The 24,313-nt window shown below is 59.7% G+C and overlaps 1 protein-coding gene across 1 annotated transcript in view; it reads right to left on the reverse strand.

The window, feature by feature from the left end:
• Positions 1 to 1,129: 1,129 nt before the first annotated feature.
• ASS1 (argininosuccinate synthase 1) overlaps positions 1,130 to 24,313 on the reverse strand; it is a 41,362-nt gene continuing 18,178 nt past the window's right edge. Inside the window, exons 10-16 of the mRNA XM_037493611.1 lie at positions 20,331 to 20,421; positions 17,799 to 17,880; positions 17,235 to 17,299; positions 9,721 to 9,852; positions 5,978 to 6,134; positions 2,471 to 2,536; positions 1,130 to 1,428 (exon numbers count right to left, since the gene is read on the reverse strand). Coding sequence (XP_037349508.1) covers positions 1,383 to 1,428; positions 2,471 to 2,536; positions 5,978 to 6,134; positions 9,721 to 9,852; positions 17,235 to 17,299; positions 17,799 to 17,880; positions 20,331 to 20,421 — 639 coding nt within the window. The 3' untranslated portion in view covers positions 1,130 to 1,382. The remainder of the gene's footprint in view (positions 1,429 to 2,470; positions 2,537 to 5,977; positions 6,135 to 9,720; positions 9,853 to 17,234; positions 17,300 to 17,798; positions 17,881 to 20,330; positions 20,422 to 24,313) is intronic.

Genomic DNA, 24,313 nt, shown 5'->3' on the forward strand with positions numbered 1-24,313 from the left:
CTACTTTAAAAAGAGTTTAATCTAGATAACGCTGCAAAAATACTTATAAGCATAGAAAAACAAAACTGAGAAGAAATATACTATATATAGGCAGTATTCGTAAGCAGGTGCTTGTTATTTCTAGAGGATTTTTCCTTTATAGTAAGATGCAGCGACCGCCGCAGCCAAAGACATCAACACAAACACCCCTGGGCTGAGTGAAGTCAAGAGTTTGGTTCTGGCTTGTCACTTGAGACCTTTGGCAAATCAATTTCCCTGCATCTCAGGTGCCCACTCTGCAAAATGGAGATAAAAGCGCCCACCTGGTAGTATTACTTAAGTGGTAAGTTGTTATGAGATCACTGGGGTATCACAGAGAATCCAGGTCAATAAGTGTTAGCTCCAAGCGCCTACCTGGAAGGGGCTGGGCTTCTCACCTCTCTCTCACTGCCTTGCTTCCTTCCGCCCATGTCCCCCCAGCATAGGACACCCAGCGAGGCTGGCCAGGTGCTCTTCCTAAGAGTGGCATTCTGATTGGCCCAGGTGAGGCAGTCATGGTCCAATCAGATGTGATCAAGGGGGCGGGGCCAAGGGACAAGCAGGTGGAGGAACTGTAGCTGGAACTTGCAGGCTGGAGGATGCCCCCCTAAATGCCCACTGCATCCTGTATTTCTTGTTTGCTTTGTTCCACTCATGTTTCTCATTCAGTTTCTTCCTCCTTTAAAAATTAGGCTACTTTTGGCTGTTCAAGCTGCTCAGCTGTGGTGGGGACGCCTTCTGAGGTCCTTCATGGCTGTCATTCTCAGGGCTCCCCGTGGCAGGACAAACTCCCAAGTATGTCACCCACACACTCCCTGCCTTCCCTGGCACGAGCCACTGGGCACGCCTGGAGGCAAAATCCCAGGCTGCTGGGCTAGGGTCTGACCCAGGCGGGCACTCTGGATTCCTTTTTTTTTTTTTTTTTGCTTGAGGAGGGAGGAGTGGATGTTTCCAGATAAACAGGTTGTCTGGCAAAAGGTGGCCTTCAGGAGCACTTAAATCAGACAACACAAAGGTTGGTCTAAGAAAAGCATGATTGACCACGCACGCGCGCGCGCACACACACACACACACACACACACTCTCGTCTTACCCTTCTCTGCAGAAATGAAGAAACAAAAAACTAATGTATCTTTTTTTAATTGTCATTTTACAGCTCCCCATTGTAGCTGCCCCCAACCTTCCCTTGGCTGACCGCTTTTGCAGGCTACAGGGGATCAGGGAACAAAGCTGGGGCCTGGCACCCCCACTACGCTGCCAGCCGGGAGAACAAGTCACAATTACAAATGATCACAACAATTAGCGCCGGTACTTGGGAGATGGGCGAAGTGAGGAGGCCCAGCTCCTCCTCATTGTCAGCCGGTCTATTTGGCGGTGACCTTGTTCTGGACGCGATGATATTCCTTCAGCCTGTAAAACAGAGTCAAAACAAAGAAAAATGTAAATTAACAATAACAACATGTACTCAGTTCAATTAATTCAGGCGGAACCGGGGTGGCGAGGGCAGCTGTTTGTTAAGATGTGTGTGAAGTTGTCTTTTTTTCTCCCTCTCTTTCCCTCTGCTACCCCGGCGCCTCCTGCCCTCCCAATCAGGAGAATGTAATTAATTTATCTTAGGAGGAAAGCATTGCTTGTCATTGTTGAAGACAAAGCGCTTAACTGGCAATGGGAGAATGAAGAGGCCATTATGAAAACCCGGTGTGTTCGGAGCCATTTAAAAGGGTTTATAGAGTCATAAAAACAAGCAGAGGCCGGAGGAGGCGGGAGGTGGTGGGGAGCGCGCCTGGGCGGTCAGGCTGGCTCCAGAGGCTCGCCCAGGCCTGGCTGGGGACCCGAGGCCGAGCCTGGGAGAGATGGAGGTTCTGTGTCCAGGGCATGAGGAGTCGGGGATGAGGGGACAGACAGGCCTTCCCAGCTGGGTGATGGCAGGCAAGGTGCTTAACCACTCCGGGCCTCTCTCTGGAGTTGCAAGTTTATGAATGAAGCAAGAGAAAGGAGCAGAGTCCCTGGAAATGGCTCAGGCTGGGGCAGCTGCTGCCAATGCCCGACGCCTTCGCCCCGTGCCCACGCCCAGTCACTTCTCTCCCCGCAGTGGGGGTCTGGGCTGTGTGTACCCTGATTTCCAGAGTCACGTGGAGACGAGCAGGGCCTGGATTTGAGCCCAGGGTGGAGTGATCTCAGATGACACGTGTGACCCCACTGGAGACGCCTGTGGCCAGGGTGGTCTCTAGCTAGACCCGCAGCTCAGGGACAGTAATGGGTGGGCCAGGTGACCCGCCCAGCTCCTTCCTGCCCCTCAGCACCTCCCTTCTAACCTGCGCAGGAAAGGGCTCCTCCCCGCCCTGGGGAGGGTGGGAGTGGGTGTCGGGGCGGGGAGGGAGGGCTGGGGCCTGTCTAGTGCTAGGTAGTGGACAGAGCACGCAGGCCCCGTCTGGGCGCCAGAGCTTCTTACCTGAGGGAGTTGATGTTGATGAAGCCGGTGGCGTCGATTGGCTCGTAGTCGCCCTGTACGTTCATGCTGTGGAGAGAGCACAGAAGCCTGTCAGCGTCTCCCAGCCCTGCCACCTGCATCCCCACCCAAGGTGCCTCGGCAGGAACAGTTCCAGCTCCAGACCCCACACATTGCCCTGGTCCAAACAATCCCTGCACTCTGGCTTTGCATTCTGTTTCTGTCCAATGCGGGCGCCTGGTCTGGGCCAGGCACTGTGCCAGGACGGGGCAGCAGGAAGCCCCATCCCTGCTACACAATGGGCAACCCCCAGGCGGGTCCTGGCTCAGCCAGTGCCAGCCTGGTGAGAGCCTCCCAGGCACCCAGCACCACTCTTTACTGAGTACACGCTGGGAGACTGCTTGGCCGGAAGGCGGTGCCCAGGAGTGTCCAGGAGGAGCTGCTGAGTGCCTGGCCTGAAGGCTCCAGAGCGGAGGGTATACACAAAAGCAAGCCTGCACTCTCCAGCTCTCAGGGCAGAGAGGCCTGGCATTCAGGGCCAGACCATCCTCCTTGTCACTTAAACCTTGAGACAATTAAACCATCCTCAAGTCAGGGTGCTCGCCCCAGCCAGCTGCTCAGGGGAAGTGCCTGCTGGGCCACCACCGACTCGGGCAGGTTCTCCCCGTCCAGCCATGCCTTCCAGAGCCAGCTTCTTTGGGGTTGTTCTCACCCAAGTGCCCTCGAAGCCCTTCCCAGCCCCAGACGGGCAAGTCCAGGCCCGAGTGCGCACCTTGGCTGCCCCCAGCAGAGGGCAGGGGCCAAGATTCCTGCTCTTGGACAGAAGTTGCCCTGCGTGGGGATCTAGGCATTGAGGCTGGTGCCTGGGAGAGCACACAGCTGGCACCTGGCATGCCGTGAACGCTATTTGTAGCGTCATTTCTTATTCAGGTACTTATTAAGCACCTGCTGCATGCCAGATGCTGGGGAGGCAAGAACAGCACTCGAGAGGGGGGCAGACGCAAAGCAGCCGTCACCCTCCACCAATCGTGACTATGCTGAGCCGTTGGAGTTCTGGGCACTGCGGCCTCAGATCTGACTCCACAAGGCCACTCTCGGGGCCTCTGTTTCTCACGGGCCCCTGTCCAGGTCCTGCCCTGAATCAACCCCTTGTCTTGTGTCTGGAGAACTCCAGCCCGGGGACAAGCCGTCTCAAGGTTCAAGTGACAAGGAGGCAGCCTGTCCCCTCAGGAGCCTCCTCCAGAGAGGTGAGGCTGGAGAGGGGAGGGCAGAGCCCCCGAGGCTGTGCCTCTGACTGGCTCTTTGTGGCCTGAAAAGACTTTTTAGAACAACCAATGGGGTGTCTGGGCCCCACCCCGCGACTTGGTCAGGACTCTGCCCCCCTGTCCATGCCCTCCCTGTGACCTTCGTGGCGCGGGAAGCTGGGGCTCCCACGCTCCCACCCTCCCTCTGCTCCACTCTGCTGGGCCTCCGAGGCAGGCGGCTGAAGCCACCAGAAGCCGGGCAGCGGGGGTCAGAAGGCCCCGCAGAGCTGCCCGCGGCTCCACGTGGGGTGGTGGGTGGACCCAACAGGCTTAACATGACGCCCTCCACATACCACCTGAACCTCAGACGAGGCTCGACCGTCCGGCTGACCCCTGTCCCAAGGCCCGGCCCGGGGGAGGGCCCGTGCTCAGCCCTCCCCATGCGCTCGGGCCCTCCCTGCAGCCCGCACACTCCAAACCAGCCCCCACGGCCCTCCCGGAGCCCCAGCAGCCCCTGCAAAGGGAGGCCCACGTGCAGGGCCACGCTGTCCCACGAGGCTGCCGAGGAGGCCCCGGAGGTGTTTCGCCGGGACCCAAAAACCTCTTTTGAAACCGTGGCCGGGGTGGGGGGAGGAGGTGGAAAAGAGTTTACAATGATTTTTTTTTACCTCCCCTGACGGTCTACAGAAAACCTCTGTGCTTTTATTTTTGTTCATTCGAGTGGCTCTGACCTGCTCTATAATTACGTTACTTTCTACCTACTGTGCCGCGGCATTTCCAGTTCTGCTACCTCTCGCGGCTTCCTCGCTGGGCCCTGTGAGGCTGTCACTCACGGGCTTTCAAGCCAGCGATGTAGAAATCAAAAAGAAAAGGGAAATGGTCGGAGACACAGTGAGAATAAATGCTCCTGCTTTTCTCTCTTTTTTTCTCCTTTCCCTTTTTACTTTATTCATTTAATCTCCCCGAGTGAGGCTGTAAGGCTTAATGAAGGGTTGGACAGATTATTAGAGGCTGCTGATTTGGAGGGGGAGGGAAGAAAGAGCCAGAAAGAGAAAGAGAGAAGATAATTTGACATTTACCCCGACTGATCTAAACTGATTCGGTTATATTTATGGCTTATAAAGTGTTTAGAAAGATTGAAGGAGGGTGGGGGGGGGAGCTCAACGTGGCGGGGAGAAGGGAAAGAGGAAAATAATATTGACTGCCAAACAGAGCTCGCACTTTAATTCCAACCGGCCTGTGGGAGGGAAGCGCCGGCCTCATCCCGGCTCCGCCAGGCCTGACTCTGGACTTGGTGGGGCTGTCTGTGCCCCGGGGGGCTGCCCCCACCTCTCGGTTGGCCAGGGGACCTCCAAAAAGGGGTGTCATCCTCCGTGAAGGCCACTTTCTCCTTCAGGAGGCCAAGGCCTGTGGAGCACTGTGGGGCACCTGCTGGGTTTGACCTTTGACCCAGCCCCCCAGGGCGCTCCTGCCTCTCCCAGCAGGAGGCCTGCTCAGCACCCTCGCCTGACCTTTCTCTCCTCCAGGGCAGCTCTCTGCCATGTCTTCCACACCCCCTTCCCCTCCCTGCTAGCCCCAGATGGCCAGCAGCGACCAGACAGTGCCGTCCACCTCAGAAAACTCATCCTCAGGAAGCCCAAGTCCCCACGCTAGATCCTTCCTGGCGCACACTCCCTCGCCTCAGTGACGGCCCCGCTGCTCATGCCAGAACAAATCAAGCAAAACCCGGTGATCTGGACTCTTCTGTCTCCCTGCACATCCAAGCCCCTTCGAGTCCCTCCCCAAATGTTTGTCAAATCCGTCTGCTTCTCTCCAGGCCCAGAACCCAGAGACCTGGTCCAGGCGCCAGCATGTCCCAGGGTCTGCGTTTCCACCCTCACCAGCCCCCTCCAAAGCACCCTCCGGGGCAGCCAGAGGAACACGGATCGGATCCTTTGCTGCCCTTTCAGGTCTGGCTCCAGGACTCGCCCCTGCTATTCTTGACACGCCTGGAATGTTCCGGGCTCTTCGAAAGCTCAGAAGCCGTGTGCATGGCACAAGCCTCTGGAAATGCTCCCGGGCCCATCCCACTGGGCACCTCCTTTCAGGCTTCCCTGCACCCGCGACTGCGCCCCGCAGCGTCCCGTCTTGCCCAGCAGCCGGGCCGCCTTTCCCGATTCGACATCCAGGCGACGGTGGCGCCAGCGTGTCTTTACGGAGAGGCCAGTCCGAAGGGACAGCGGACGTGAGGGCCCGTGCCTGGCCGGGGCAGGCTGGGGGCACCTACCTCACCAGCTCCTCGTTGTAGAGGGACAGCGGGGACTCCCGGCCGAGGATGTACACCTGGCCCTTGAAGACGGACACCTGCACTTTCCCTTCCACGCGCTCCTGGGACTTGGCGATGCACTGGCGGACAAATTCGCACTCAGGGCTGTGCCAGAAGCCTGCGGGAGGAGAGGAGCGCGCGGATGAGGACCCCCGAGCCCCAGGCCAGGCGTGGCAGGCGGAGGTGCAGGCAGACGTGCAGGGGCTGGCCTGCTGCCCGCGGGGAGCTCAGGCTGTGAGGAGCCGACACCGGGCGGGAGGCGGCCCCCACTCCGGGCTCGCACGGTCCAGGGCCCAGCACGGGCCGCCTGGTGCTGGCTTGCGGGTCGGGAAGACCAAATGTGTGGCCTTCTCTCTGGGCCTCGGTTTCCCCATCTGTTGAGTGGGGATGACCTGGGGTTCCCCTCGGGGCCTGGGCTCAGGGTGTCTGGCTGAGAGGACCCCCCCCTCCGGGTCCCCTTGGAAACCAGGGCACCATCCTTGACGTGCTGCTCGTATTTTACACATTAACCTCAGGCCCTGTGCTGAGTTTTCACCCTGATGAGCTCTTTGACCCTAAAGCGCCCTGGGAGAAAAGCCCCAGCCTCTCCGCCTCTGGGTGGGGCAGTGAGGGGCAGGGAGGTGGTCATCCCACGGCCTCGCTGGCCACAGCTGGTAGGGTTCTGCTTCCTTGTACAATCTGGGCGCTTTCCTGCCAGGGCTGGGTCACCCCCTCGCCCAGGCCAGCCCAGGCCCCGAGGCAGGAAAGGCTTGTACTGGCCGGCCGGCCCCTCGCAAGGCGCTCAGACCTGTAGTCTCTGCTGAGGGGCCAGCAGGTGGGCGCTGGCCAGGCTGGGGGAGGGGCAGCGCGGGGGTAGGGTTTCTCTGAAACGGAGCTGGGAAGGTGAGCCCACCTGGGCAGCTGGGGGGCCAGATGGTGCGTGATCTCCTGCCCCGATAAAGGGCCGGGTCAGCCCTGGGTCTTCGCCTATTGTTAGAGACCCAGGCCCCCAGGGGCACCTGCGGAGGCCCTCCGTGGGAAAGGGGAGCGGGCCTGCCCGGAGGGGTCCCGTGGCTGGCGGAGGCGGGGGAGGACTGGCCAGGTTGGTCCTCGCTCCGGCAGCCGCTACTGCACGTGGCAGCTGGGGCCTCTGTGTGCCTTAGCTTCCTCGTCTGCACAGCTGTCCAGAGGGGACCCAGAGCGGGTGAGGAAAGGGGGTGAGTAAGGTGACCCCCACGAGCACTTGCTGTCCCAGAGCCTGCTGAGCCTGAGCGCCCCTGCTTCAGCGGATCCCCAGCGAGGGGGCAGATGCCCCGCCCCACCCCGCGTCCAGGGCCAGGCCGCTTCCTGACTAAGTTGGGGTAATTACACCATTAGGTCCCCAGGCTGCAAGACAGGCAGGCGATGGAGCCAGAGATAGGGGCACAGAGACCCCGCAGGAGCACCTGGCCTGGCTGTATCTCTGGATCTCCTGCATCCACCGTGGGGGGGATCTTCGGCTCAGATTTCTTTCCCAGCAGACCTAACCTGGGGCAGGGGACAGTGAACCTGGCCTGATGCTTGGGGGAGACCCCGCACATCCTAGCCTGTGGATGCACTGGGGCTGGGGCCTGGGGCCGGCCCAGGGTCAACTCTGCACAGCCACCCTCTTCACATTATACCCTTTTTACTGCTGAAGAAACTGAGGGCACAGGCAAGGAGGTGAGCCACGCCTGTAAATGAGCTGCTTCCCTGGGCCCCTTCGTGCCACGCCTGTCCTTGACAAATACTCTCGCACTAGGAAACAGGAGTTACTATCTTCACGCTTCAGATGAGAAACCAAGGCTCAGGAGCTCAAGAACTGGCTCAACTCCTGGGTTGTGGCATTTGTGTCTCCCTATGGAGAGAAAAGGCATCAGTAGCCCCTCCGAGCTGTTGGGGGCACAGGCTGGCCCCGAGGCTGACCTTGACATCTCTGGGGCCTGGGCATTAGGGGCTGGGGAAGGTAGCTCCATGGGAGAAGCCCCCACGCCCCTGCTTCTTCCCCTTCTCACCCCGAGGTTCTGCTCCTCGTAAACCTGCAGACCACTAACTCTTGGGGCTCCAAGAACTCTGGTTATTGGCTGATGTCGCGTCTTCCCCCATTGTTCCCAGCAGCCACATGCCCTTCCCAGGGACAGACAGGTGTTCAAATACCACTGTCTTCTGCCAGTGCTCTTGCTCGGTGGGCTCATGGCTGAAGCGTGGTGTGGGTTAGAGTAGGAGCGCCCAGATGTGGGGGCTGTGGGGAGGGTGAGCACCTGCCCCAGGCAGACCCTCCCCCAGGGGGTCCCTAGCAGCTCCCCATTGAACAGCTGCGGCTCACCCTGCCCTCCGCAGCCAGGTGCTGAGCTGGGCACTGGTGGGTACTACCTGATCTGAACTGCCAAAGGGGCGGAAACCAAGGCCCAGGCAGGCGAGACTCTTGTCCTCCGTTTTAGGACTGATGAGCGAGGCTTTAAGCCCAGGAAGCCAGCGCCAGAAGTCAAGTTCTTGGCCTCTCCAGCAGATCCCAGGTGCTGGAGGGGTGGCGGGGAAAGAGGGTGATCCAGGGCAGGACGGCACCCGCAGGGGAGTCTGCGGGCCTAGAGTCTCCACACCAGAGTCCCTGGGCTCAGCCCTGCTTAGCCGCCCGCCCAGCCCTCCGGATGCCAAGACGGGTCACAGGGGCAGCAGGTTCACAAGGAAATGAAACCTCAGCGAGGAGGAGGGGACAAGGCGAGGGGCGTGGGGGCTTCTCCCAGGTCGCTGCTATTGTTATTATTAACTTTCTCCATGCCCCTGATCACCAGGCCCCAGAGGCCAGCCTCAGGGGCAGCCTGCACCCCAGCAGCCCAGAGGGGCTATCTGACGTCTCTCACGCTGGGGAGAAGTGCTGTGATCGGACAGTCCAGTCCCTTCACTCTGCCGCGGCCGCAGAGTTGCTGTGCCCAAGACCAGGGCACCAAAGCTTGATTTCCTATCATTTTCATGTTACAAGATGGTACTGTTGAAAAAAAAAAAAATCCCCCAACCACTTAAAAATGTGAAAGCTGCTCTTAGGTCCTGGACTGAAAGAAGAGATGAGGGGCCAGATGTGGGGGTCCTCTGTTTACAACATGAGGGATGGATTTGGAGTTGGGGCCTGGGTTCCGATGCTGCGGCCACAGGTAAGCTCACCTGTGAAACGGGCCCCACCCACGCCAGGTGCTAATGTCTCCTCCCGTCACACCTTGCGCGCTGGGCCTGCAGCCGCCGCTGGTGTCCGTGGAGGACCAGCCCATGCAGCACCCAGCCTGGGCCCAGGGTCTAGGTCAAGGGCCTCTTTCCCCTTTTTGGGGCCATTCATTGATAGCTCCAGGTTCTGCCTGGGGACAAACCCACTTCTGGTTGTGAGACTCTCCAAGCTCCCTCTGCTCTGAGCCTCAGTTTCCTCATCTGTCAGAGTTGCTGAGGGCAGGAAAGTTGGGCGGATGCCTTGGGGTGGTGCATGTCCCCCTGCAGGGCCTGGAGTCACACAGACTATGGGTGGGGGAGGCTGCCAACACCGGTGCGGGGGGAGCAGGCTGTGTCTCCCTATACACCCCATAAACTGGGGGATCCCAGCATCCCCTCCCCTCTCCCTCGTCTGTTCTTTCTGGGCTCCCTCCAACCTGCACCCCTCAGCACCCGAGGAGGATGGCGGTGGCTGGGGTGGCCGTGGGGGGGCAGCTTTGGGGTCTACGCACCCGTGTACACCAGCTCGGCGAATTTCAGACCCAGGCCCTGTTTGATTTTGCGCACTTCCCGATCCATGGTGAAGGCCTCGATGTCTAAATGAGCGTGGTAAAGGATCGTCCCTGCTGGGGTCTCGTAGATACCTAGCCATTTTTCCAGGCAGGGGGAAAAGGAGAAAAAAGAGAGAAACGCATGAAACCCAAACTGTCAGCAAATGACAAAAAAAAAAAAAATAATGACTCGTCTGACAGGAGACAAGCCGGTCGGACCCATTCACTCCCAGCTTGCTGCAAAATGCATCTGTCATTATGTTCATGCTGGGGCCACGACAGTCCACTCTGCGGCTTGTGGAGAAAATGTCTCGATGCCCCCCTTTGAAGAGGCCCTCAGACGTTGGAAAATGACAGGGTTTCGGAGCCGCTCCCCCTCCTTCCCAATGCATGCCCACCGGCCCGCGGCTGAAAACCTGTAATTAAACCGACGACGACGACGGTGGAGCCCAGGCCCCCAAATATCCCTTCCTCCTTCCACCAGGAGCCGGGAGGGGTGGCTGTGCACACACACGCACACGTGTACATGCGAGCACACGCGCGCCTGTGGCGCCGAGAGCTGCGGGCACCTGTGCCGACCCTACCGTACAGATGGGGAAACTGAGCCCCAAGGACTCGGGGCTCGCCAGACACGGAGCTTGGAAGTGGCCCCGAGCCCCTGGACACTCAGCAGAGCTCTCTGGCGCTGGGGGTCAGCCGGCCACACGGCCCCCACTTAGTGGGGTACGATGGTCTTGAGACATCCCCTCGCCGCCCCTCAAGCCCAGTTCCTCCATTTGCAATGTGATGCTTGGAACAGACATGCCGAAGTCGCTGGGGGATGCCTGGTCCCAAGCTCAGCCTGGTCCTAGGAGGAAGGGAGCACCGTGTAGACTTGGGGCTACCCAGGCACCACCAGGCAGGACCACCCTGTGCACAGGGCCTGATCCCCTCCCCCCAGCAGTGCGGCTCGAGAATCAGTCCAGGTGAGCACTGAGCTGACCCTGTCGTGATGGAGGGGTCCCCCCCTGAGATTGCCCCCCAGTCTGCCCTCACCCCCAGGCTCCTTTCTTCCCACCACATAGACCTCGGGTGAGGTCTGGAAATCCCGGCCCCTCCAGGCACGGGGATCAGAAATGTGCGAACTCACTATCCAAACCCGTGGCAGCCTTGGGCCGTAGCCCAGCACACAGAACAGACAGCCAAGCCCATCGTGGGGCCTGGCGGCCCCTCGCGAGCCCCCCGCCCCACCAAGTGGCTTTTCAAGGCCTGTCTGGTCCTCACACAAGCAGACAGGAGACTGAGGTACCAGGAGGGATGTGACGCCCAAGGCCAGCGCCACCAGCAGCCGGGCCTCTGCTCCAGGCAGTCTCTCAGGGCTTCTGGCAAAGGGACAAATTCTCCTCAGAGCAGGAAGGGAACATGCAAGTGGGAAGAAGAGTGGGGCTTTCGCTGTGACTCCCAGGGGTTCCCCACAACCCCATCCCCCGCAAAGCCCTGATATCCTGGTCTGGGGGATGGGGGCATTCACTTCAAAGCCCCACCCAGACACCAGGCACTGCCAAAATGCTTACAGGGCACTGAGCCAGAGCCTGTAGGCTGCCGGCGGGGGCCCGACTCTCCTGTTCTGCATTCAGCCGTGACTCTTTGGGGCAGGGATGGCCCCTCAAGCAGGAAAATACCAAGATCCCCAAGTTTAGGCAGGAGGCCCTAACCTTAACTCTCTGGGGAGTCCTCAGACCCTGCCCCCCGTCACCCCTCTAAACCAGTCCAAACGGGAGCCCTCATGCTTTCCTAAAGGGGTCTCAGAACCAGCAGGAGGAAGGGGATGATGGCGGGGAGATGGCTGGCTGGGGGGGAGCCAGGGCTGCCAGGAAAGGGAGGTGACGGGGAAAGCCCATGACAGGGGCCAGAACTCAGCACCAGGGACACCGGGGGGCACAGACAAGGGGCTCCAGATGACCCCGGGGTCACGGAGAAAGACAGCTCCGCAGTCTGTTTACAAAGACGTGCACGGAACATTCAGACAGATCTGCCCCCAGAATGGCAGCAGCAATGGCAGCGATAAAGAGGCAACTTTTCCACTCCCCTGAAACGTGCTCACCCAGGTTAGTTTCCCACCAGCCACTTAGAGCAACACACTGGCCAGGCCGAGCCACAGGCCGGCCCAGCAGGCAGCACTGCACTGGAACTTATCCGGTGGGAATCAGCCCTGCCCATAACTCGTTCTGCCACATTTTGGGAAAACTCAGAAACATACAAAACCAGTTCTTGTATTAAGAGACATTCACAGGGGGCCTCCCCTGTGGTACAGCGGTTGAGCGCTGGGTTGCGAAGCTGCCTGCAGCCTCTGCAGCGCCGGTTCAATCCCCGGCTGCTCCCCGGCCACCGGAGGAGGGTCCCACATGGCACGCAGACCTCTCCTGCCGCCCGCTGCTCCCCTCAGCAGTGTACTTTGGTCCTTCTGCCTGCTCTGCTCTCCCCTCTGGCTCTGGTGAATTCTCTCACCCTCCCGCGCTTCTGACTGTACCCAGTGCTTGTATAAATAAATAAATAAAATCTTTTTTTTTTTTTTTTTAAAAAAAAGAGAGACATTCAGAGGGCCTCCCTGGTGGCATGAGGGGTTAAGCACAGCACTATGAAGCTGTCCGCAGCCTCTGCAGCATGAGTTCGATCCCCGGCCAGGGAACTGACCCACGTGGCACAGCAGACCTCTCCTGTCCACCCGCTGCTCCCCTCAGCAGTGTATTTCGTCAGTCTGCCTGTTCTGCTTCCCACTTTGTCTCTGGTGAATCCTCTTACCCGCCTCCCTGCCCCTCTGGCCTGTACCCCAGTTCTTGTACTCATAAATAAATCTTAAAAGAAAAAAAAGAGAGACATTCACAGCAGCGCCATGCTGGTGGGTCAGCACCAGGAGCCCAGTTTCAGTTCATGGAGACCTGGAACATTTTGATTTCCTGTTCTCAGCTGGGCCAGCAGCAGGGCACAAGCTGAAGGGCCATGCCTAGGGACCAGCGATCCCATGTGACTTACACCTTTACAGAGAGTGCCCAGCTCAGCTTTGCTGTGTGGCCTTGGCCCATCTCTGCACCCTCTCTGAGCCCCAGGGACAGAAAAGAGGAAGGTTGCAGGCTTTGGCTACTTTTCCTTCTAACTTCCACTGAGACATGCCTGAAAGGGAAATCCTCGCCCCCCCGCCCCCAGAGACCTTACCGATGGTTTTATTTTGAGAACACTATAACCACCTCCAAAGCACGGCTGCCACCAGAGCCGGAGCTCGGGACGCGAGCAGAATGTGACCGGCCGCCTCTTCCTGAGCCTCAGAACCAGCCTCTCGGCTGCAAGGCAGCTGCAGGGAGAGTCGCATGAGGCTGGGAGAAAACATCGCAGCCATAAACACAAGGAACAATTAATATTCCTGCTCCTTTTCTTGGAAGGTGTTAAAGTTAATTGTGACTGATCAAAAAGCCTGTTTTCAGGTTGCTGTTGTGTTTGTGCGAGTGTGCGAGTGTGTGTGTGTGCACGTGCGCATTGCAAAAAGCCCCCCTCTCCTCTCCACGGGGGTCAGGGTAGGGGGTACAGATGAGTTCTGTGTGTTTCTTCTGCAAAAAAAAACCCGACTTTAAAAAAACTGGTGACAGAAACCTGATGCTAAAAGACTGGATTTGGGGCTTTTGACAGTCGGCATACAAACCACTGCGCAAAAAAGGAGGAAGTGACAGCTGAGGCTCCGAGTCGCCGGGGATGAGACAACAGACACCTTCAGAGTGACACGCACAGCGGCTCCAAGTGTCTATTTTCATCTCCCCGTGTTTACAGGGAAAAGACAGAGGTGTCAGCAGTTCTCCCCGGAGCAGCTTCAATCACACCATAATTACTGCCAAGCGGGGTGGGGGAGCAGGGCGAGGAACTGGGGGTGGCCGCATGGGGCGAGTGGACGGAGGAGGAAGAGGTGGGCACCAAAACAGCTGTGGCCGCTTAAATTCCTCCTCCTCTGTTCCAGGGCTGCCTGTAGTCGCTCCGAGTGACCCGGCAGAACTGTTCGATCCGCCCAGCAGCCGGGGTCCGGCGTGGGCTGGGGGTCAGGACTCCCGAGCCTTGGGGAAAGCAGTATCCAGAGGGCAGGTGTGGTTGGGCCAGAGAATGGAGGTGGGCTGGAGCCCCAGGACTCCCCTCGTGGGTACCAGGGCCAAGGGTGGAGGCGGTTGCCATGGTGACAGGAAGGCGCATCCGGGTGGGGCTTCAGCCATCCTCTATGCTTCGGGGGCCTTGTAGGCCCCACCCTGTGGATCACCCCTGGGCTCTGGGGTGCAATCCGCCCTTGCTTCACCGGCCTCCCTCCACTCTGTCTGGAATGTTCCCTCTGAGCAGCAGCTCTGAAAGGCCCAGACAGTGATGGGGAGGGGGGTGAGTCCTGTGCCTTCTCAGGCAGGAAGTGGAGGCACAGGAGGGGACGGGAAGATGGCCAGGGTGGAGGGCAGGGCAGGGCGGAAGAGTCGACTAAGACGGAAGTGGAGTGAGGAGGAGGTGGAGGGAGGCGAGAGGGAAGGAAGCAGGGAGTCAGCCAGAGAAGGGGCAAGTGGAGGAGGAGGAGGGGTAGAGACGCGGCAGCAGAGGTGAGACCCGGGGGCAGGGCTGGGAGGAGAGGAGCAGGCCGGCTGGAGGAGGAGGGAGGCCGAGGAGGACCCTCGTGCTGGCTCTTTCCCTGCTTCCCTCCTGCCTGCCTCACCGCCCCCCCTCTCCTCCCCACTGATTTCATTTACTTCACTTAATTAGCCCCCCTCCGGAGTTAAAAAGATAATGTGATAATGACGATGTCAACAGCCACAATACAGCGAAAGCTACTCCATCTGCAGCTTCCCCAGCCCCTGCCCCCTGACCCACGGCCCCTGGAGCTGCTGCCAGGCCGCCCCGGGCCCAGGGCACCAGCACTGCCCAACTCCCTGCCCCGCCCCCCCTGCCCCCGAAAAAAATAAAAACAAACGCTTAACGAATTCCACTTACGAGCTTTGTAAAATCAATATAAATGACATTTTCCCCGACACGACACGGAGTTCGGACAATAGCTCTTCCCTCAATATAAATGACAATTAACAGCTTCTCCCATTACCATGACTTAATCAAAACCTTGTCAAAGGGGGACTTTACAACGCCCTGATTCACTGCTCCCGCTCTCTCTCAAAATGAATTATTTGGACTGGGGGAAATAAAACAACATATCACCCTACAACGACAAAGAAACTTTCTTCTCTCCTCTTGCCCCAACCCAAGTAAGAAAATCATCTCCAATGGGACATGACAAGTTCACCTAGTCTGGCGCCACCTGGGACAACTGGAGTCTCAGAAAGGGAGGGCAGCTTGCCCAAGGCCACACAGCAAATTCTTGGAGTCAGAATCCTGATCGTCTTTCCCCAAGACCAAACACTCTCAGGACTAAATTCTAACTCTGGGGGTACGCGCAGGGCCTGGGCAGAGTGTAGTCTGCCCCAGGACACTCTGCCTGGGCAGGTGACACGTCAAGGGAGTCAGAACTGATTGTTTAGCTCGTGGCTCTGACCTTCAATGGCGTGACCCCCGGGTCTGGGAAGGAGCGGCAGGTCTACCACCCAGCACAGCACCCCTGCCTGGGTCAACAGCTCTCTGCTGCACCTGCCAACACATCCCAGAGATGAAGTCAAGCCTCAGGGAGGCTAAGTTGCTTTCTCAAAGGAAATAGTCCCAGGATGGCGGTCCAAGTCTGCGCCAAAGTCTTTTTTGACCGTTGACCCAGCTCTTCAGTGTGCCTCTCCCAGGTCTCCAGGGGCTCAGTGCTCATCACACCCAACCTACCACCTGGGGCGCCTCCTACCTTCTTTACCACTTCCCAGGCAATGTCTCTCCACATTCTACCAAGTTGAAGCCTGTTCTCTTGCTGCCTCCTCCAAGCTGTCTTCCCAGATAGCCCCGTTCAGGACGAGTTTGCTTGGCTCTCCCCACTAGCCATCGCCATTTCACAGAGTGACCCCAGGCCAGTCCTTATCTTTCCAATAAGGGAAGGCAATTCATTAGCACCAAGTGCCAATCCTGATTCATTGCTAGTGACTGTCTGCAGCCCTGAGACATACCCGTGATCAATTAGTGATGCCTGCACAGAGTTCAGGCTCTCAGCGTCTCTGGGTCAGTTCTGGTCCTGCCACTGATCCCCCCCTACCCCCCCTGTGACTTCCAGCCTTGGTTTCCCCTCCTATGGAAGGAGGGTGCAGGCCTCCGGGTCCCCAAGGTCCTTCCCAGGTCTGCCTTGGAGGATTTACATTGTGCTGCCTCCAAGGGCAGACAGACAAAGGGACATTTAATCAACGTTAATAAAGGTAAGAGACAAAAATAAGTGAGGATAAAAGGGAGCAGCTAATTAGCAATATTGTTCTCACAAGGCCTTCCTGAGAGAGTTTCAATTAGCTTGTTTCTCTTGGATAATGGCTTCGCAAAGAGGAAAGAACCGGAGGAAAGAAGCCGCTACCCCCCACACCTTTCAAGATAGATCCAAACAGGTCAGAGCAGGAACGACGCCACCCTTCCCCCACACATCACACTTGGGGAAACCGAGGCACAGAGCGGCTACATTCCAGGTCATCGGGACAGAACCCAGCGTCCTGCCTCTTGCCGGCATCCTCTCAAACGACTGACCCCTGGCCGTCCGCTCTCTGGGCATTAGCACCGTAGCCCCCAAGTCCCGAAGGACAAGGCTACAGCTGCTCCCCGGCCTGCTTTGATTCGACTGTGCCATCTTTAGGTTGACCCGGAAAGCGACCGGAATGCCTTCTAAAATGGGGAACCCCGACACCACCACAAGGACTAAAATCTTCAGGTGCCCGATTCAGGGGCGCTACCTGCTCTGTCTCGGAGCTCCTGAAGAGCACAGCCTCCTGGTCACAGGGCGGCCGCACGAAGGGGACATGGGGGAGGGCGTGGTCAGGGTGATGAGGAACCGACACAGGGAACCCAGGCTCTTGTCACCACCAGGAGACAGAGGCACCTGCTCAGGGACCAGCCTCTCCTCTCGTACCCATGCGGCCCAGCCTAGGCCCCACAGCCACGCCATGCCAAGACCGTGTCCCGTGCCACACCTGACCTGAGGGCAGGCACACAGCGCCCACGCCAGGCAGGATGCCCGCCCAGCCCACCGGCCCTCCTCCTCAATGCAGGCTTAATGACCACGAAATCAGGCCTGCATGGTCTGCCTCCAGACCCGGCCGACCCGCCCAGGGTGCAGGGGCCCTGACCTCCAGGTCTGGCCCTGCCCTCTCCTCTCCCCCGAGCGCCTCCTGGACCCCCACGCCTCCCGTTCTCAGGACCACTGCTCCATAGTGCCCTTGGGAGTCGGTGGCAAAGGGTCCCTTATCCTCCTGAGCAGGAGGGGCACTGTATCCGGCAGGATGCAAGGACTAGCCGAGAGTCACCCACGAAGCAGCAACACTGGAGTGGGGGGGCACGCCCCCAAGGCTGGGGAGCAGACTCACCTCGGGACTTCATCCCAATGAAGCGGTTCTCCACGATGTCGATGCGACCCACGCCATGCTTGCCCCTGTAGGGAGGACGGTCACTTAGAGTGAGGGTGACCACGGGCTTGAAGCCGAATCTGCCCCCACTGGGCTCTCAGCGGCAGGCCGTGCCCACCCGGAGCCACGCACAGGGATCGAGACACAGAGGACATCCGAGCCAGGTCAGCTGGTTCCGTGTCTCAGCAGGGAAACTGAGGCCCAGAGAGGGAAGGGATGGCCTGGGTCATGGTGACTTCAACTTGCCACTTTCGCCGGCCTGGCCCTGGGCCTGGCGGGGCGCTGGCCCTCCCCACTGCTCATCTTCCCTGCCATGCTGGTCTCAGACCCCTCCAAGGCCTTGCAAGCCCGACTCGACAGTCCCCAGGGCAGTAGCCCCTGGAGCTGTGACCTGCCAGGGCCGAGGGCCACCAGCCTCTCCCCAAATTCAGGGGCTGAGCCAATATTGCCTGTGGGACCCAGGCCAGAGCCTGCCCTGGAGGGTGACCCCCTTAGGGGCAGAAGTGGGGGGGTGCGGACACTCACGCGACTTCATTCAGGTACATGAAGAGCTCCAGGGACGTGCGGTGGGTGGTGCCATCCTTGTTGGTCACCTTCACGGGGACCCCTAGGGCGGGAGGAGAGGGCGGTGGGCCCGAGCCGAGCGAGACGCCTGCGCCGGCCTCCCCCTCCCCGTCCCTCCCGCAGCAACGCCTTAAATGGATGTGACAGATATGGAGTCCAAGTGACTCCGTGAAAGGTTGAGGCCTGCTCAGGGGAGAGAAGGGGCGAGGAAGCCCCCCAGAATGAAAGGGAAAATGCAATAAAAACGCTCTCCCCCACCCTCCCCATTCTCTTTGCCCCTTTTGCATTTAGGGGCTGTGAAATTGGAACCAGGCCCTGAACTAATTGAATTTCACGCTCCACCATTGTCTTATGCCCGGAGCGCCTTCTGTCCCACCAGCTACCCAGGGGCCGCCTGGCCGAGGTGCGGCTGAGCTCACACACACGCATGCACACACACACACACACACACTCACACACGCACGCACGCAGGCACGCACACAGCCCCGCCACGGCTGTCAGGCCGGCCCCGAGTCCTGGCCCCGCACCCGGGCCCGCACGCCGCCGTCGGGCTGATGGGCGTGAAACGGGGCCGGGAGTGGCCGGCGAGGCGGCGGAGGCACCCGTGAATCCTGAGCGGCGGGGTCTGGGGTGGCAGGAGGGCAGGAGGGAGGAGACGTGGCTGCTGGGGCCGGGAAGGGCCGAGTCCAGGGGGGTGGCGGGAGGGGGGCGGTGGGTGGGTTCGGGGTTGACTCTGAATAGCAAGGGGCACTTTCTCGAGCGGTGTGAAATGAGCAATAAATGTATTAGGGGCTAACAAGAGAGCTGTAACAGTGACAAAGAAAAGCTGTTCAAAGTTGGCGACTAATCCCCCACCCATCTGCCCGGCTCATTACCATGTAGCCGGCGATCGGGTGCCAATCAGGCCTCAATAGCGGCTTTATTAGCCAGGCGCCGCTCGGAGGGCTGCGCTCACGGCGCTGTCAGCCTGGCCATTCTTAACCCCCATTTCCAGGGGGTTTATAACTTGGTTGTAAATTGCTATTAAATGTAAGTCTGTCCAATAATGAACCTTAAGCCCCCCTCGCCACCCCCCGCCTGTCCCCACTCCCTTTCTCTCCCTCCCGGTCCTATTATGGCCGTGCTGGGGCCGTGGGGGGGCCTGGCCCAGAGAGGGCTGACATTGTTGGTGCTGCTGCTGGAGAAAGCCGTAGCCTTTAAAATAGTTAATAATTAGATTAAAACTTCAAATAAATTAACTAGTGGGTGAATGGGAGTGGATGGGACAGTTCCTCCCGTCTGTTTTTTTCCAGACAGCCCCGGATCATTAAAATGGATCAGTTCCCTCGCCGGCTCAGCCCATGCCAGGGGCTGCGCTGTCCCTGGAGCCCGTGTCCAGGACCCTCCGCTGCCTCAGACCGGCACCGCTCCCCGGGAGCTGCTGGGGCGGGGGTTGGGTCTGCGCCCCCCATCTTTTGAGAGATGTGCCCAGGACCAGGCACTTAGTGCTGAGCTAGCTTTAGGAGCCTCAGATCAAGGGCCCTTTAAAGGTCGCCAAGTGGTGTGAAACTCAAGGGTTTCAACAGATGAGGGGCGCAGTGGAGAGGCCCAGGCTGTTGGGGCAGACCCGGGAGAGCTGGCCCAAGAGCTCTGCACGAGTGCCCGCACCAACGCCATCCTGCCTGCGGCCCCTGTTGGCGGCTGGTGGACCTGAGGGACCCCGGGGGCTGGAGTGGACGCCAAGGTCCTTGCCTGCTCTCGGTCCCCTCTCAGCCCCTCAGCACCCCACCCTCCAGGAAACTCCGATTTCTGCAGCCTCATGGAAAGGTTCCCTCTTGGGTACCTTGGGCCCTCACGCTGAGCCTGCCCTCCTGGTACAGATATGCCTGGCCTTGCCCTCCACCCTCCAGGGCAGGCTGGCGGCTGGGCACTCAGGCCAGGCCAGCAAACACTTGATAGTAGCAAAGACGAGGCGGTCAGGGCACCCACCCGCCGCCACACCACCCGCAAGAGAGGCAGCAGCCCTGACCCGGGTGGAGATGGGGGTGGAATACTGAGCAGCCGACTGAGGACCCAGTGAGGTGTGGGCCTGTGGGGTCCCGGCCCTCTGAGGCCAGCTCTCTCTCGGGCTGCTGGTGCCAGAGCCCAGTGCCAGGTGGCTGCTTCCCACGCAGACCTCCTGTGCTCCAAAATGCCGCCCGTGGGTGCTCTCTGATGCCGTTTATAGATGAGGAAACTGAGACTCAGGAAGTCCCCAAAGTCCCAAAGCTGTGGGCAAGCCCAGGGCCGGGAGGCTCTCCCTCAGAACCTGGTGTTTATGAACTGGGGGCTGGGCGGCCCGGGTGCCACCCAAGCCCAGGGGCTTCCATGGACGGCGCCATGGGCCAGGGCGACTGGGAACCCCAGAAGCTACTGCCTACAGGCTGGCCGTCAGAAATGCAGCTGGAAGCGGCTGCCCAGGCTCCTAGGTGGGGTCCCGAGAGTTCCCCCAGGTCCCAACAGGTGGGCACCTACCTTTCTTGAACTCAATCTCCAGGATGTCAGGGCTGTTGGGGGCTTTGGCTGGGTCCTGGGTCTTTGTGTAGAGACCTGGAGGAGCTTGGTTCTGACAAGAAAGAGGAAGAGTTTGGAGGATGGGGTGCTAGGCCAGCCCCTAGTCCCCTGTACCCCACCCCCTGCAGAGGTCTGCCCCCTCTCTCTGGGACCAGGGGGATGCAGGCCCTTGGCGCCAGCTGGCACCGTCCAGCGGGCCTCCCCGCCCCCAGCCCGGCACCAGCCCTGCTTGCCAGGGGCCTGGGAAACAAAAGACTCAAGAAAATCAGACAATTTTTCCCCTCAACTTGATCTCATCTTTTTCTTCGACGCCCCCACAGCTGGAGGTAGAATAGCAGGAGAGGAGCAAGTCAGGCAGGAAAAGTGCGACTTCGGAGGAGCGAGGCGGCGCCTTCCGCGGGCTTCCCCGGCGCGGGCGCACCGCTCTCGCAGGCGCCGGGAATTGGGGTTTATTCTGCACTGACCGCAAAGCTAATGACTACGCGTGACCCCAGCAGGTGCTCCTGCGAGCCAAGCCGTCCCCGGGGTCCCCGAGGTTAATACTCAGCCGGAGGAAAGAGAAGAGCAAAGCAAAAACCCATTTGAAAACGCACCCACCTTTATGTATATTTTTTCTGGGGCGTGTTGGAAAATGGGCCTCGCGTCTGGATGCGGCGGTGGTGGAGGCCCCCCGGCGGCTCTCCAAACCCCTCCCGCCTCCTGGGCCGAGGCTCCCTGGGCTGCCTGGGGGCCCGGCCATGCCAGGTCCTGGGCCTCTTAGGCCTCGCTCTTCCAGCCCTTCCTGTGGGCACCCCGGCCCCACCGTTGGGGTCCTCCTGCTGACAATCCCATGCCATGCAGTCCCTTAGATCCTCACCTTCAAAACCCTGCCAGCATTCACCTGTCACGCTGCCTTCTCCGCAGCCCCGTCTGGACAGAAGGTCAAGCACGGTTACCCCATTGAGGACATGAGGAAAGAGGCTGAGGGGGAGGGCTGGGTTCTGCATGGCCTGGACCGCCTGGCACAGGGTGGGGGACCCATGGGCCCATCCACAACTCTATGTTGGGTTTAGAGGTGAAAAGTACCGTCGAAGCCAGGACCCACAGACCTGTGGGGCCTTGGGGCAAGCGGTTTTGCCTTCTGGAGCCTCAGTTTCCTCATCTGTAAAATGGGGTCAGTGGTACATGCCCTTGACCGTTGTACAATTTAAGGGTCTGGAGGTTTTTACGTATCTCATGGGGCATGAGGCAGGTGCAAGCTGCCACCTGCTCTTCCCTGGGGACAGACCTCTGCTGGCCCCCAGGGAAGCCCCTCCAGAGCCATGCGGGCATCACCTGCGGTCACTTTGCCTGTCGTCTCTACTTTAGGGGGAGCAGCAGCCCTGAAAACCTGCACCCCGAGAAATCCCTCAGTGCTGGCTCTTCCTAGTCATGCTTCTGGGTGCAGAAGGGGCCCGTGATGCCCTTGCACCCTGCAGTGCGGCCAGCTGCAGCCCCTCTCCATTTCCACTTGTGGGGCAGGAACAAAGACACTGACCGGGGGATGTGGTGGGCCTGGCAGGCCCCAGCCTGATGCCTCCAGGGACCAGGTGGAAGACCGAGAGGCAGAAGAAGCAGATTGTTCAAATCATACTGCCCATCCCCACCAGGGTGGCAGCCGGCCCAGGGGCGCTGGACTCCCTGTCTAGTGCTCTTTCCATCACCCCGTGCTGCTTCCCAGCTGCCTCAGTAGCCTGAGGGATGAGCAACTGCATGAGGGAGTGGCCAGAGGCGGCCACTGGGCTGGGCTGGGGGTGGGGGGTCACCACAGGGGCTGGCTTCAGAGAAACACCTGGCTGCCCGTACCCCATAGGCCCTGGCAACACGGAACCTCCTGGGCAGAGGCTCCAGGGCCATCCCCAGCCAAAGGCAAAGTGTGCCCGGACTTGGGAACTCTGCTGGGCTCCTGGGTCTCTTTTTACCGCCCAGGTAAGAAGCACTAGGCCTGCCCTCCACCTGAGCCTCCTCCCAGCTCCACCTGCCCGGCGCCCCACGCTGGCCACTCTCCCGACACCGCTCAAGAGCTCCGCACGCGGGGTGGACACAGTCGGGAGGAGAGCGAAGGTGGGAGACCCGCGGGCCAGGGTCCCACACGCCACCCCACCCACCCCACCGTGGCCGTCAGAGGCAGCTGGAGACGCTTCCGACACCCTGACAGCACCGATTAAATAAAATAACTAAATAGAAATAAAATGACATTTGCTTTGCATTCCGAGGTGGCTGGGCGCCTGCCTCCTCTTTACTCTCCCTCCTAAAAGCCCAGTTCAAATGACAAATAGTTTGTTGCCGAGTATCAATACCGCCTATTTATCCATCCCAGCGGGAGGGCTCACTTCCAATGTCACGCGGGGAGGGGGCGCGGGGGAGGGAGGGGAGAGAGGGACGAAAAGGAGGGCGGGGTGGGGGTGGCGGGAGAGTTGGAAAGAAAGCACGAAACAGGGCCAAGAAGGAGAAATTGGAAGCAAATGGCCCATGAACTAAACCATGATGTAGAGGCATGATCGATGCCGCAAATGGTTTATTCATCCATCAGATATGGCGGCCGGGACTGAATGAACTCTTTCACCGGGGGCCGTATGAAGTTAAAGCAAGTAAATTTCTATCTTTCTTCGCATTAGCTGCCTCATTGCCCTTCAATCAGCCCTCACGGAGGCAGAAAATGGCTCCGCCATCTGCCTGCAAACCCTCCTTTCGGCAGGTCTCGGGGCTTTTTTTGGAGAGGGGGAGGGGGCACGGGGTCCCTTAAGCTGTCTCCCCAGTTCCCCTAGGGGCCCGCGCTGCGGGGTGGTGTCCCCAGCATAGCGGTGGCACCCTGGGCCTCCCTGGGCCGCGCTGGCGCTGCAGCCTCAGAGGACAACTTCCCCCTGGGCGGGCCAGAGATGCAAGGGAGGGTCCCGGAGTGCAGCCTAGGCCCCCTCAGCGGGCAGGCTGGGAAAGCAGGGCCAGAGTGGCCAGACCTGGAGTCCCTCTGCCTGGCCCCACACTTACTGAGAATGATGTCTCCCTGGACTCACGCAGCCTGGCGTTTCCTGTTTGATGTCAGGGGCCCTCCCTTCCTCCCCAGGAATCTTATGTGACCTGAGGGACCCCCTCAGGTCCCCTTATGTGACCCTCCCGCAACCCCTGCCAGGACACGGGCCAAACCCTTCTGACGCCCCAGGAGGTGCTATGGTTTCCCACTGTTTGCGTGAAGCACTGGAGGCTCAGAGAGGTTAGGTAACTTGCCCCAGGTTGCACAGCAATAGGAAAGAGAGTCACGATTTAGAACCAGGTTTCCCCTCTCTGGGGCTAGCTGTCTGGCCTTGACAGGGTGCCACAACCCTGCCACAGACACTCCTTGCATAGCCAAGGAGCCCAAGAGGGCAGGGGGCCTGCCCTGTCACACGGTGGTCTGCACGCCTTCCCACAGAGGGGCGATTTCCCCTCTGCCCCCCAGTCCTGTGTACACGCCAGCTGCTGGAGAAGGGGAGAGGGTGGTTTCCCAGGAGGTGGGGTCTAGAGGCTGGGAGGACACCCCACCTGGAAGCCACTCTGCAGGGCTCAGAGTCCCCGCCCCCCAGGCGCTGAGTGACTGGCTAATTAGGGGTGGTTGGCCTGAGTGCCAGGGGCCAGCGGAGCATGAACTGGAAGAACCTGTGGGCAGCAGGCAGCAGCCCCGCGGGGCCATCAGCCCCCAGGGGGCCAGGGAGCCATGCTCTTGAGCGATGCGGTTGGGGAGGGGGCAGTGGGAGATCCACAGAGGCCAGAGGGTCGGCTCCTGAGATGGGGCGGCCCAGGCACCAGCCCTGCTCTCCCGCTGAGCAGCTGGCACCCTGGGATGACTCAGTTCTCAGGGCCTTGGTTTCCTCACCCGAAAATTAAGATGTGCACAGCTAGAGACCAAGGAAAGTCGGCCGGGAAGAGGCTGATCAGTCTGGCCCCCCAAA

Source organism: Talpa occidentalis, unplaced genomic scaffold, assembly GCF_014898055.3.
Source record: "Talpa occidentalis isolate TD23 unplaced genomic scaffold, MPIMG_talOcc4v2.1 talOcc4.7, whole genome shotgun sequence".
Lineage (NCBI taxonomy): Eukaryota > Metazoa > Chordata > Mammalia > Eulipotyphla > Talpidae > Talpa > Talpa occidentalis.